Source organism: Anopheles moucheti, chromosome 3 (genome assembly GCF_943734755.1).
Source record: "Anopheles moucheti chromosome 3, idAnoMoucSN_F20_07, whole genome shotgun sequence".
Lineage (NCBI taxonomy): Eukaryota > Metazoa > Arthropoda > Insecta > Diptera > Culicidae > Anopheles > Anopheles moucheti.
The window spans coordinates 39,565,953-39,580,512 of record NC_069141.1 but is presented as its reverse complement, the minus strand read 5'-3'; the positions used below and the strand labels follow the sequence as shown (position 1 = coordinate 39,580,512).

General features: G+C 42.5%; 1 protein-coding gene across 5 annotated transcripts; it reads left to right on the top strand.

Moving 5' to 3' along the window:
* The first annotated feature begins 113 nt into the window (after positions 1–113).
* Positions 114–13,528, top strand: LOC128301328 (exportin-1). 5 transcript variants are annotated; one of them, XM_053037744.1, is made up of 10 exons: positions 114–203; positions 5,010–5,782; positions 6,153–6,338; positions 6,581–8,527; positions 8,603–8,892; positions 8,975–9,076; positions 9,165–9,542; positions 9,627–9,959; positions 10,023–10,388; positions 10,468–13,528. In XM_053037744.1, exons 4-10 carry the CDS (start codon positions 6,985–6,987, stop codon positions 10,615–10,617), a joined length of 3,162 nt encoding a protein of 1,053 aa, XP_052893704.1. In that variant the 5' UTR covers positions 114–203; positions 5,010–5,782; positions 6,153–6,338; positions 6,581–6,984; the 3' UTR covers positions 10,618–13,528. The 5 variants fall into 5 exon arrangements, with proteins under 5 accessions (XP_052893704.1, XP_052893706.1, XP_052893709.1 ...); XM_053037746.1 differs by having other exon boundaries at positions 6,153–6,391; XM_053037745.1 differs by lacking the exon at positions 114–203 and adding an exon at positions 872–1,003.
* The last annotated feature ends 1,032 nt before the right edge of the window (positions 13,529–14,560 follow it).

Genomic DNA, 14,560 nt, shown 5'->3' with positions numbered 1-14,560 from the left:
CAGTAAGCAGTCGTATCTGCGGTTGTCAAGCTCAACAACCCGTGCTGTCAAAATGCCGTTCGAACACCAGCCTGACGATTTATTGTTTCAGCAGTCTCATTGACAGAGTTTGAAGAAAGTGCGCTGCTTGTGTGACTGCGAACTGGGTGCTGCGATGTGTGAGTGAATGCGTTCTTGTTGACTTTGTCACGGAATTGGAAAACGTAAGAAATATTTCTTTAAAAATTCACCATTTTCAATGTATTTCGGAAGTGTGTACTGCTGTGCGTCAGTAAAAGATTGCCAAGACTACCGTGCGGGGGATATCCACCCTCGGCAAAAGGTAACGCAATGTGTCTGAGGGATTACCGCACACAATGGTTGGTGAAGTAAGGAAGGATGAGGTGGAGAAAATGTGACCCTGCTACAGAAAATGTGGCCCTTTTTTCGATTCCACTTCTGCCCGATAGCGAGTCACCAAGCACGAAAATGGTGCGTGAAACGTTCTCCAGGGCAGCAAAATGATGAATTTTGGTGTTGCGGATTATCCCCGTTTAGGTGTGCTTGGAGTGTGTTCATTTGTATGTGTGTGTGCGTCAGTGTGAATGCGAGAGAAGAGTCGTCCTGGATAATGGTAGAAAATGTCCATCGCACTGAGTTTAACCCCGGCGGAACTTTCATCCGAAAATCTCCATTGTTCGTGCGTGTGTGTGTGTGTGTGTATGGGTGTGGAGGAAGAAGCAGGAATAGTGTGATGGAAATTTCCATCCACATCGCCCCACGCGCTCTCGTACAAGTATCCCAAAAGCCTGCACAGCGTCGGTAGTGTTGGAGAATACACGTTTTTCGTGTGCGTCGCAATTGCGTCCTCCGTGGAAGTTTGTCTGTAGTGAGGTTATTTTTTTGAGTTTAGCAATACAACACAACTTTTACGAACTTTGGCCTCTTGCTGGCGATCGTTTATGGGAAATTTTAAACAATTCTTCCATGCGGAAAAATTGCTGCTTGCTTAGTTTCAATATGTGTAAGTGTAGATGTGTGCGTGCGTGTGTTCTGTGCAAAGATGGTACAGAATTGTGTAAATGGCAGAAATTTGGCGGAACTGTCAGTGAACAAAATGCGATTTTCCATCTCTTTCACTCGTCCTCTGGCCAAGACGTTGGGGTACGGCTGTGAATATTGTAGGTTAGGTTTATGGCAATGGACGGCGAAATCGACACTGCCGAAACCGTTAGTTGCTTGGGTGCAGAAGGGGTTTTAGAAATGGTGGGTGAAACGTGACGGGTGCGCGTTTGTTTTTCTCTTGCAAATTGGTTCTGGTTATTGTTTTTGTGTTTTGGGATAACTAGCTAGCTATGATCTGGTTCTTGTACTTGGGTCTCGAAGTAAAGTAACGCGACAAAAGGCTGCTACCATTTCGCGGAATGTCTTGAACTAGTGCATGTGTGTGTGTATGCATTGTGTTTAAATATTTCATGGAAACCAACATTGTATAGAATTATTAAGAATAATAGTGTAAAAACAATGTTCATAGAGTAATGTATGTTTTGTTAAAGCATTAATGAGCATTAATATACACATTTGTCATCAATCATCAACGATCTCTAGTATAATTCACAACCAGAGATCCACAGATTTTTCTGGTGGCAGCAATGTTTTTCGGTCTGAAATTGCTGCCACGGTTTCCTAAAACACACGCTTCTTGGAAAATCTGGTATAGTGTACTGATGTGATAAATTACCACATTTAGCCTCCAGAGGTACAGAAATTGTTTTTCCAGGACTACTTGAGTAATCCATGAGAAGTGTTTACGATTGGTGTATATGTGTAAGTGTTTTTTTCCTGAGTGTGAAAATAGTTTTTCCAACGATCTGTCGGGAAAGGGCCAACCATCCGAGTGAAGAGGGTACCCCACGCGGAAATGGAAAAGTTTACCGCTAGAGCAGGAAAAGCAGCAGCTAAAAGAGTAAGATAGCAACATATCAGTGGAGAAAGAAGAGACAAGAGAATGATTATAGTTGGCTGTTGAAAGCGCCGCTGTGTGTTGCAGCTGTTGGTGATGTGTGTGTATGTTCTGTGTGTGTGTAAAAAGGGAAATGAGAATGTGTGTGTGTGTATGTGTGTTTCAAAGAAGATCAGAACCGCCGTTGGTTGGAAAGTACACCCCCACCCTCCCAAAAACATTCTGCTTTTCTTTTGCAAAGAACAAATGGCAGCGAATGTTGCAAGATAATATTGTAGTTGCGTTAAAATGGATACCGTCTAAAACAAACAGTAACGTTAGATTGATTTATAGAGTTAAAGTCTCTAGTATGGAATCTTCATTGGATGTGAGGTCTATCTTGTTGAAGATATCTGTGTAGTTGTATTTGATTAGAGTTGTCGGCCAGATAGAACGTTAATAGAGCATCAGTACTTTCACTGCTTGTAGTTAGAATTCGAGTTTCGACAGCAGATTGATCGTGGCAAACAAACGCCAAATTTCCAATACCCAAGTTTCCTGAGCGTCGTTGTATGTGCAACGCAAATAGCCCGTTTGGGCCAAAGTGTACATAAACGTGTGAGCGCGTGTGTGTTGCTATGTGCTATGGTATGTTTCAAACCAGGGTCTGGCAATGCTGAGGCGCGCAATTTTAGCGCTTATGCTGCTGCTCTCGTACATCCGTGTGTTTGTGACGTATTCATGCCCTCCTAGAGCACGCATTCGTTCACAAATACTCCTCCGACTGTTCCTCCACTCAGGGCTTCTTTCTTGGCCCATCGTTTTTGCTTTTTTATGCCGCCATTCCATTTGAGCAGTTGTTGTATGCTGGAGGTTCATGCATCTTCTGTGACGATGGACCATGTTTGGTCGGTGATCCGACGATTTACACGCGACGAACGGGTTGTGTCTTTTGTAACATGCTCAACTTCTTCCGTTTGTTGTAAGCGTTGTTTTGACCGCTTCTGGGTTTGCCTTGTTTTGTATCGCTTCCCTATATATTCTGCGCTCATTCTTCCTTGACACGGTATCTGATACATCCTTCCAACGGAAATGGTATGTTTTGTGTTTTGTGCTGTTTTCCGGTGACATCTACAAAGCTTTCACCAAGACAAATTGTAAACCAGCAAAGAAATTTAAACAAGTATTACCCATACCAAATACCAAAGTATTTTCTTGTTTTGTTTTCGCATCTTAATTTTTTTTATTAACTGAAGAACGATCAGGCTTAAGTTTGGTACTCGTCTGGCTACTTCCGGGTGGCATTTGAATTATTGGTCTGTTACTTCTGGCTTTTTTTACTTATATTTGTACGTAGCAGCAGTCCGAATAGTATTTGGTACTGATCCTGTCGTATGAAAAACAGGTCTCCAGGATCGAGTGGAATATTTTTCGGGCCTCATCTAAACCAATGGTTTGTTCTTCTTGCTTTGTGAACGATTTTGACACGGCGTTGGTGGAAGGGTTATAAAAGTTATTTTTCTAGAAAAATAGATACACGAACATTGCTGGGCATGTTGAATACGCATTTTTTTATTCATCAACATTATACAACATCGCGTCAGCTACATCATTATCGCATTCTCTTGTTTGAAAAAATGCAGATTAAAGTTACAATTTTAAACTCTCCATGTTGGTGGAGTGTAAGCAAACCGAAACAGTCGATGTACCATTCCCAGTTTTACAGTGATTGCTAATGACGCCGCAGAAAAAAAGAATAGCAAGCCATAGGGCGCTGCATCATCCGCTAGAGATGTCCAGCGTGTAATGTTCTGCGTTCGTTTTAACCTTAGTTTACACCCCCGTATTAAAGAGTTACACGTTGGTTTGATTATAAACACGCTGAACAACTTGCGTTGAGCGAAAACAAGGGGATTTAAATTTTTGGATGCTAGAATTCTGATTTCACAAAACAAACAACTAGATTATTGTTTTTAGGATGACGATAGTTCTAGATGGAACTCTATTGCTCTATTGCTGGGGTCTCCAAACTACAGCCCTCAAGAGCCAGCCTCCAGCCTCTGTGTAAATAATCCGCAAGTTAAAATCTAGGTGTCCCCCCCAACTACAGTAGTTTCAACTAATGCGGCCCGTGAATTGAAAAGTTTTTTAGACCCCTGATCTTGAATAACGTTAACATGTGTACGAGGAGAAGTATTTGAACAGTTCTTGCGCATGAATCAACAACCTCACGACATATAAATTAGTATGTGTGCTTTTGGGAAATGAAAAACGGTAACGATTTACGATGAAAACTATACCGAATTCGATGCTTGTCTGCCTATCTATGCAAACAATGCAACAATCATACGCATTGTATTTAAACAGTCGAACGTTACTGATTAACATTTATTGTCCTAGCTTGGGTCGTTTATGTTCCATGACATAATATTATATCAATAATATTTTCTAAATGTTTTCTTTTTCAATGTAAGACTACAGTCGTACTCGAATATGATCTCGTAATACAACAAGACGGTTTTAATAAACTATTTTCTATTAAATTATTTGACTGGATGAAAGTGTTCCATGCACTAAATCGTTTGAACCACAGTTGTATAAAACATATGCATTTGAAAAAGTTTTTTTTTTCATTTCTTACAGAACGGGGGAGATGTAAGAAATTTGTAGGAAATTTCCTATATACCATACATTTAATGAACAATCCTGTCCTTGATCTTCAGCATTATTTAAAAAAATTAACGAACATCGATAAACCAGGCTAATTTTCCCAAGAGACTCTAAGCATGCAACGATAAAATGGCACATTTAGTTACTAACATACTAGCTGAACAGTTGTTTTTGATAGAAATTCGTGTTGGTCGCCAATTTGTTATCTTTGGTGCGTGTTCTTCAGCTCCGTCTCTTAATTATCCTTGAACTTTCAGTGCCACACACGAAGGCCAGTATATACTATTGCGGATCCTTAAAAGTGCTCAAGTGTGATGCGCAGCAGCATCACTTCTGTTCTGTGTTTTATGTACATCCTTTGCTGTTAAAGCTCCTACCAAAACCAAATTGATTGACATTATTTTTGTTTTCGTTTTAGGATTGCTGAATGTGGATGCATTATTGAGTTAACCGAGAGAACAACAAGCCAACCGAGCGAAAGGAAAAGCTCCAAACCGACACCGTTAAGATATACTGAAGATACTAGTTTACCGGACTGTCGCGACAAGAGCTGTGTGCGTCATCAGCATCCTGGAGTGGGAGGGGAAACACCATCATCCCTATTAACCTGACAAACGAAGTGTGGTTGCACCTTCCATACCAAGTGAACCGGTGTTGCCTCTGTTCCCTTGCCACAAAGGTGTGCGTTTGCAAATTAATCAAAATTCTTCGTGCCCTCCAAAACCCATACTTATTGCGCCTCCCAATATCCTTTGATTTTTTTCCTTTTGGAGGCTGTTGCATCTCGGCAACTGCGTGAACGAGTGAGTTGAGTGTGCGCACATCTGCAGCACCCGTAGATGCATATGTATAAGTGCGCGCGTGTGAGATAGTATGCAAGTTGCTGTGTAGTTATTCGTATATGGTATGTTTGAGCGAGATTGTGCGAATGTTTGCTGAAAGCCGGCGCGAACGAGGAAGGAAGATTTTAAAAGATACCGCGAATCTCAGCAGTCGTCGTCAGGACGTCGTTCTTTCCAACTGAGCACGTGAATGTATGTGTGTATGTTATAGACAATCCACCACTACTACGATCTACGGATACGATGTACATCGATATTGAGTAGTACATTACTCCGGTTCGAGAGTATCCGGCGATCTTCAAACGAGAGAACAAGACTGACGATAAAAGCAGCTTCTATCGTTTATTCGGTTGGTAATCATAAAAAAATTAAAGTCTTATCTAACCCAACATAAGGATAACACATGGCGCGTAAAACAAACGCAGAACAGCAGTTGCAGTATCTTTTTTAGAAACAGTATGAAATTAATAGTTTATTAAAAATGTCGTTTTCTATTCAAATGAAACCTTTCATTTTAGACGATTTTGCGGCCGATCAAGAGAGCGTGTTAAAATTGAATTCTATTTTCAAATGAAATCTGAAACTGTTAACTGCAGCTATGTTAAAAAGTCCAAGGAAGCTTTTTTGTTTTCGTTGCATGTGATTATGCTTCGAAGGGTTGTTGTCCACGAATCTATGTTTGTGAGTGACGAATAATAATCTTGCTCTATCTCTATCAGATAGAGATTCCCCAATTCCGTGCATCCTTTCAACCAACCTACTACTACCACCGCCGCCACCATCTCGTCCGCCATCGGATCCATAGATTGATCGTCTCCTGCCGGGGGTTGTTGAATGCGGAAGGATGAATGCGTAACCAAGGACGACAGCAAGCAAATCAACAATCGCGACTGGTGTGAGAATGTGTGAGTGCGAAAGAGAGCATCGGGTTGATGAAAAGGCTGAGGTAGAACGGAATGTGTGTATTTGTGTTGGAGAGCGTTCTTTCACTTTTTTCGAAACAGCGAAAGAGCGGCTATATGAATGAGACATTGATATTTTAACTAATTATGACCACTAATCGATTACTGTGTTATTTCACCGTTTTTTTATTATTTTCGCACGCTTCTACAACCCTAATGGAATTCTGTTTGTCACACGAGGACAGGTTTGTGTGAGGGACCAGCCTAACTGCAAAGCGTTTGTGTAAGGAAATACAGTGCAAGCGAGTATATTAAGTGCATATCGTAAAGAAAGCTGCAGCAACTTCCTGTTCGCGGGACTATCCTGTTTTAAAGACAGAACGTAAAGCCATCAAGTAATACCACCCTAACCTTTTAGTTGATAAAGCCACCAAGTGGTGTTGTAAGTGTGCAACAAATTTTTGGGCATAGAAGTGAAAGCGAGTTTGATGTTTGTGGCTGTGCGTGGACGGAGTGTTTAAAGAGCGGACCATTGAGTAGTGGAGGAAATTGTATCGGCGGAACTAGCAGATTCAGGAGGTGTCGCTGGGAATAGATTATTGAATCAACGCGGCAATACCAGCAAGAAATCGACGGTAAAGCGATAACGATGGCTCTTCCGATGATACGCATAGAGGAGGCGAACCAGTTATTGGACTTTTCGAAAAAATTAGACATTGACCTGCTGGACAACATCGTCTCATGCCTGTACAACAGCACCGGCGAGCAGCTGCGGCTTGCTCAAACCGTTTTGACAACATTGAAGGAACACCCGGATGCGTGGACACGTGTCGACAGCATATTGGAGTTTTCACAAAACCAGCAAACGAAGTTCTACGCGCTGCAGATTTTGGAGGAAGTGATCAAGACGCGTTGGAAAATTTTGCCCCGTAACCAGTGCGAAGGCATCAAGAAGTATGTGGTGGGTCTAATCATCAAAACGTCACAGGATCCCGCAATGATGGAAGCGAACAAGGTGTACCTAAACAAGTTGAACATCATTCTGGTGCAGATACTGAAGCGCGAGTGGCCAAACAATTGGGAAACTTTCATTAGTGACATCGTTGGCGCTTCGAAAACGAACGAAACGTTGTGCCAGAACAATATGATCATCTTGAAGTTGTTGAGCGAAGAGGTGTTCGACTTCTGTTCCGGCCAGATTACGCAAACCAAGGCAAAGCATCTGAAGGACACGATGTGTTCGGAGTTTGCACAAGTCTTTACTCTGTGCCAGTTCGTGCTGGAGAACTCGCTAAATGCACCGCTCATCTCGGCGACGCTGCAGACGTTGCTAAAGTTTCTCAACTGGATTCCGCTAGGATACATCTTCGAGACGAAGCTCATCGATATGTTGGTGTGTCGCTTCCTGACGATACCGATGTTCCGCAACATCACGATCATGTGCCTGTCGGAGATCGCGGGCTTACAGCTGGCGAGCTACGATCACGTGTTCATTGCCTTATTCAAGCAGACCATGGAACAGTTTGACACGATGATTCCACCAAACACGAACATGAACCAGATATATATGAACGGGTCGGACGATGAGCAGTGCTTCGTGCAGAACCTGGCCATGTTTCTGTGCACATTCCTACGAGTACACGCGACGCTGGTCGAGAAGCGCGACACGATGGAAGTGGTCCTGAAGGCGTTAGATTATCTGGTGATGATCTCCGAGGTTGAAGATGTGGAAATTTTCAAAATATGCCTGGAGTATTGGAACAGTTTAACCGGTGAATTGTACAAGGAGGCACACACCTCTAGCCAGCGGCGTACTTTTTACCATAAGATCTTGTCGAAGGTGCGCTACATCATGATTTCGCGCATGGCCAAACCGGAGGAAGTGTTGGTGGTGGAAAACGAGAATGGTGAAGTCGTGCGTGAGTTCATGAAGGACACAAATAGTATTAATCTGTACAAGAATATGCGCGAAACACTGGTCTACCTGACGCATCTCGACTATGCTGATACGGAGCGCATCATGACGGACAAGCTGAACAACCAGGTGAATGGTAGCGAGTTCTCGTGGAAGAACCTAAATACGCTCTGCTGGGCGATAGGTTCCATTTCGGGAGCATTCTTCGAGGACGACGAGAAGCGTTTCCTGGTCACTGTCATCAAGGAGCTGCTAGGGCTTTGTGAGCACAAGAAAGGTTTGTATCGAAGGGAGGTTAATAATGTTTCTAGGGAGGTTGATTTATAAACCATCTATTTTTTCGCTGTTTCAGGTAAAGATAACAAGGCTATCATTGCGTCTAACATCATGTACGTAGTCGGACAGTATCCACGCTTTTTGCGGGCTCACTGGAAGTTCCTCAAGACGGTCGTGAACAAACTGTTTGAGTTCATGCACGAAACGCACGATGGTGTACAGGATATGGCCTGTGATACTTTTATCAAGATAGCGCTCAAATGCCGCCGGCACTTTGTGCAGCTACAACCAAACGAATCCTGTACCTTTATCGAAGAAATACTGGCCACGATGAGCAGCATTATCTGCGATCTTCAACCACAGCAGGTTTGTTGATAGATAGGAGCTAGTTAGCACAATGTCGCAGGAATTCTAGAGATACCATTAATGTAAACATTATTCGCCATAGGTTCATACGTTTTATGAAGCGGTCGGTTACATGATCTCTGCTCAGGCGGACCAGGTGCAGCAGGATATTCTGATCGAAAAGTATATGATGCTGCCGAATCAGGTGATTTAGTACAATCATTCAATGATTTAGTACAATCATTCATTACACAACATTTATTCTAACACACTGACGGTGGTAATTTTTGCAGGTTTGGGACGATATCATTTCACAAGCGACCAAGAACGTTGACATCCTAAAAGATATGGGCGCTGTGAAACAGCTTGGCAGCATACTTAAAACGAACGTGCGCGCATGTAAAGCTCTGGGCCACTCGTACGTGTCGCAGCTTGGGCGCATCTATCTCGACATGTTGAACGTGTACAAGATCATGTCGGAGAACATTACACAGGCAATATCGCTGAACGGATTGTCGATAAACAATCAGCCACTGATCAAGGCGATGCATGTCGTTAAGAAGGAAACGCTCACGCTCATCTCCGAGTGGGTATGGAAGTCGAACGATGCAAAAATGGTAATGGAAAACTTCATTCCACCCCTGTTGGAGGCAGTACTGTTCGACTATCAGGTAAGATTTGAACTACGTGCTAGAGTCCCGGCTCCAAAAGAATATAGATCATTCATCATGTTACTGTTTTGTCCTGTTTCGCAGCGTACTAAGGTTCCAAATGCGCGAGAACCACTAGTTCTAAGCACAATGGCATCGATTGTAAATCGGCTACAGGCTGTCATCACGCCGGAGATACCAAAAATCTTTGACGCTCTGTTTGATTGCACGCTTGATATGATCAACAAAAATTTCGAAGACTACCCCCAGCATCGTACGAATTTCTACGAACTGCTCCAAGCGGTTAACATGTACTGCTTCAAAGCGTTCCTCAGCATTCCGCCCGAACAGTTTAAACTTGTGTTCGATTCAATCGTATGGGCGTTCAAGCACACAATGCGAAATGTGGCCGATACCGGGTTAAACATACTGATGCAGGTATGGGTGTGTTGGTAAACTGCGAAATAGATCCTTTGTTAATAGTTGTTTTGTTTTGTACAGATGCTTCAAAATCTCGAACAGCACCCGCAAGCAGCGCAAAGCTTCTATCAGACGTATTACACAGACATACTAATGCAGATCTTCTCAGTCGTAACTGACACGTCACATACGGCAAGTTTGCAGAATCATGCAACAATTCTGGCGTACATGTTCTCGCTGGTGGAGGCGGGACGCATCACGGTGAAGTTGGGCCCTTCGGACGACAACGTACTGAACATTCAGGAGTATGTGGCGATGCTGCTCAAGTCCGCCTTTAGCCACTTGACTGGCAATCAGATCAAGATTTTCGTTACTGGCCTGTTCAATCTAGACCAGGATGTGCACGCATTTAAGGAGCATTTACGGGATTTCCTAATTCAAATTAAGGTAAGTTAAAGGTTGTTGACACATCCCTTGAAGGGGGTTCAATATTATACGTTCTCATTATTCCGCTGTGTATTTGTAGGAGGTGACCGGGGAAGACGATTCGGACTTGTACCTGGAAGAGCGGGAGAATGAGCTAAAAAAGATACAGGAAGAAAAGCGACGTATGCTGATGACGGTTCCAGGTATGATGAATCCACATGAAATGCCGGAGGATATGCAGGACGAGTAGGTGGTTTTTTAACGTTTGGATCGGGGGAGGTACCATTTACCACCAACTTTTCTTATATACCCCCCCATCCTTAGTCCATCAGCAGAGATCGTGTGCGTTACTTCATTATGTCTCAAAGGGAATCATGTGAACAGCAGTACTGTGTTGCATTAAACGAAAAGCCGCCGTAGGTTTAACCTTTCCTCTAGAGGAATTTCGGAACACGTACATATGCGAAAAGTGTGAGATTGCGTGTTTGTGTGTGTGAATGTGCGATCATGCGCGATCATAACCATCAGCGAAGCAAGACAGCAGTGACAAAGTAGGTGTTCGGTTAATGAGAAAACCATAATCTCTACGAACCTATCAGCACGATGTCATCATACTACTACTGCGATCGAACAGAGCAAACACACAACACATTACGAGATAGAGAGACAGCGAGAGAGAGAGAGAGAGAGAGAGAGAGAGAGAGAGAGAAAGAGAGAGAGAGAGAGAGAGAGAGAGAGAAAGAGCATGTATGTGTGAGCGTAATATTTAAGATTTTTTTTGTTAATTTTTCTGTGCATTCTATTGAAAGTAAATTGGGGATTTTGTGTCCATTGCACACACCAGCAACCATCCACCGCACGGTTCTTATTTGAGAACAGGCGCATTTGTGCATGTTCGTAAGCGCGGATGCATGAGTAATATTAGGGAGCGCGTTGTAGCACACGCATGTGTAGAAAATGCATGTTCTGTTGGCGCATTTGTATCAAAGCACATTTTGACGCTAAAGCAGTGATGTTTTCCAGTGACTACTACTACTTTCTACCTAGCAACTCTATACATCTGGGCGGCAACCAATGTTGAGTTCTTCGGAGTAAACAATAATTCTATAAACTCTTGGAGATACTAGAGTGCGAGGATAAACATGAATTGAATGAGTTTTTTCTGTTTTTTTTCTTTATTTCTTTTTTCATATTCTTTTTGTAATAGTCGCGGCATTAGTTGCGTTTGTTTTGTAAAAATATATTCCTAATAATTAGTTTAAGATTTTTTTGTTTCTTTTTTATCTCTCGCTTGCATTCACTATCAATTAGTCTGTATTGTTGAGCTTTTTTTTGTTCAATTGCCAAGGGAGTGTCCCTACGCGTGAAAACATACCGTGAGGACAATAAGGAACTATCCATCAGGTTGAACTTTTTATGTTTGAAATGAATTCGCATTACTATTTCGCTCCAAGTCCATTTGCTATGGAAAGTATGTGAAAACAAGTAAACAATTTGGGGCACGGTTTGATAAAAACTGTACTCTCTGTAAGCGATCGTTGCAATTCGATATTCTGTAGAAAACCAATTGAACTTTAATGCCCTTTTAACATCCCCCGTGAGCATGTGCCCTGGAGCCACAACTGGCATAAACCCAAATGGTGGGATCGTATTAGAAATAAAAGTGATAGAAATGATCACTCTACGCTTTGTGATCCTCCTTTGGTGGATTCTATATCGAAAATCATTTGTTTATGTGTCACGTTTCTAGCAACTATAACAACTTTGAGCGTATCCTCAAACGCGTGAGCATATTGGAAGCGTCGTAAGGCACCGGAAAACAACCTCACATGGGAACTACAAATTATGTTTTTCATTAAACGCACTCTAATTCATAAATGTTTTTGAAAACTTGCAGAAATATTAATTTTAGTGCATTATTTTTGGGCATAGGATTTGTCATACCTGGAAAGATCGCAATTGAGGATCGATTAGGTATAGTAAAGTGCGTAATAATATTCATGTCCGAGCAGCTATACAAAGCACCCCAGTATGATGTAGATTGTCTATTTTGTTTATCTTCTTCGTGCACCGCGCGCGGCAAACAGCAAGCGTGGAAGATACATTGCAAACACACACGACGGGGTCTTGATTGCATTTCAGAATTAGGTTACATTATAACCGCTAATTATTAATGAACAAAGCTTAACAGTTTTGAATTCCAGTTGAACGCAACAGTGTAGGTTTCTGATCGTTCATCAAAAAGCAAAAAGTGAAAAACATATAAACACTGGAAGCATCGCAAACGAATGTCCTTTTTCTCGTAAACTTTTCGATCGCAGTAACAAAGGTGGGACAATTTCGTTAGGCTTTTACACAATGTCTAAAGGGCAAATCGATGTGGCCCGGTGGTTGTTAAGATACAGGAAAAGGGGCGGTGAAGCAGACACAGCCACAGACGGTACTTTAGTAGTAGAAGAACACATCTCCCTTTCGTGGTAGACTGTAAGTTGTTTAGTGTGTAGGACCATCGCGTTTTGTACGCACGTACATACGGAAAATGGCAAAAAATTACAAGTTTCGTTGCGTGTACGCGGCGCCTAAAAGCGATGAGATATAGTATGTGTGCGAGTGTGTGTGTGTGTGTGTGCATGTTGTTTCTCACTAGAGAGATGGATAGTTTTTTGTTTATTTGTTTCGTTTTAGTAACTATTAAGCGGAGTTGCGCGTGAATGTGTTTTTTTGCCTCAACCATTTCTCCAATAGTGAAAGAAGTAGGGGCGGTCGGTCGGTTGGTGGTGCACGCAAAACACAAGTAAGCAAGAAATTAAGAACGAAACGAGAACAGAATGCAAAAAAAGGAGAGAGAGAAAAAGAGAGAGAGAGAGAGAGAGAGAGAGAGAGAGAGAGAAACGATGCAGTTCCGTTGTGCATATGGTGGGGTTAGTAGGGAATGCAGCCTAGAAACAGAACACAAAATAATGCATGAGCGAACATGGGAGTGTGGGTGTGTATGTGAGCTTGCGCTCGCGCGCGCGCGCCTGTATGTGTGTGCATGTGAAAGAGAGAAAACGGCAGGTAGTAGTGGAAAAACAAAAGAAAATGTAACAAAAACAAAGAACAAAAATAGAGCAACAAAGCAGCAAAATAAAACAACAACAAAATACGACGAAACACGAATCGAACGGATGATTTGAATTGGTTCTTTTTACGTTTATAAAATCATTTTCATTGTTGTCATGCTTATGTGATATTACAAAAGTCGTACTTCGATCACACCATTGAAGTTTTCCAATATTTCTCCTATATTATTATTATTATTATTAGCCGTATTATTATTATCGTAGCCGCGTTCGAAAGCTGGATGCTCAGAAGGCCGTATGTGTGACAGCCACTACAATGATGAATTCGCTACGAATCACACTCGACAACAGACTCCGAGAGGGACTGATCATGTCATTAGAGTAGCACCGGACGACCGAGCCCGACAAGTCCTTTCAAGTCCTTCAAGTTCGTTAACATTTTAGATGACTCGTTAAGCAAGGAAAGACCCCCAAGTGGTTGTAGCACTGAAAAAGCCTTTTCAGTCACGTGCGAGAGCAGTGGAGGATCAATCCAATTGGAGGCCCAGGGCGGAATTATAAATGGGGCCTCTAATTTTAAAAACGATGAATTGGGGGCCCTTGAAACGAGGCAAAGCTGAAGGCGCAGTAAGAAGGGGCTCCTGAACTCACTTTGAATCATCCCACGGGTAGTTTGCGGTCAAATTTCGCCAGGGGCCTCTTGTGGTACCTTTCAGGGCCCCCTCTAGCATAAGGAGAGAGGGCCTATGTATACACCTTTTACTACTTCACACATTTTTTGGGGCCTCCACCACGGCGAGGCCCAAGGTGACCACTTACTTCGTCTACCGATTGATCCGCCGTTGATCCCTTTTCTCAACTCAACCACGAATCCAAAGATCAAACTATTAAATAAACTTTTAATAAACACACAAAAACACTGTCCACAAAATACTTCATATAAACACGTATGTACGTAAAAGCGTTTAGAAGAAAGCGTCGCCACCAGCAGATGCCGATCGCGCCTCATAATTGCATGCGGTTATGTACTGAGTATATAGTTTGCATGAATATACCGACGAGCTGAGCTGTGCCGGTGCCCGAAAGACGTGGACACACCGCTCAGCATACGACGATACGGATAAAGAGCAG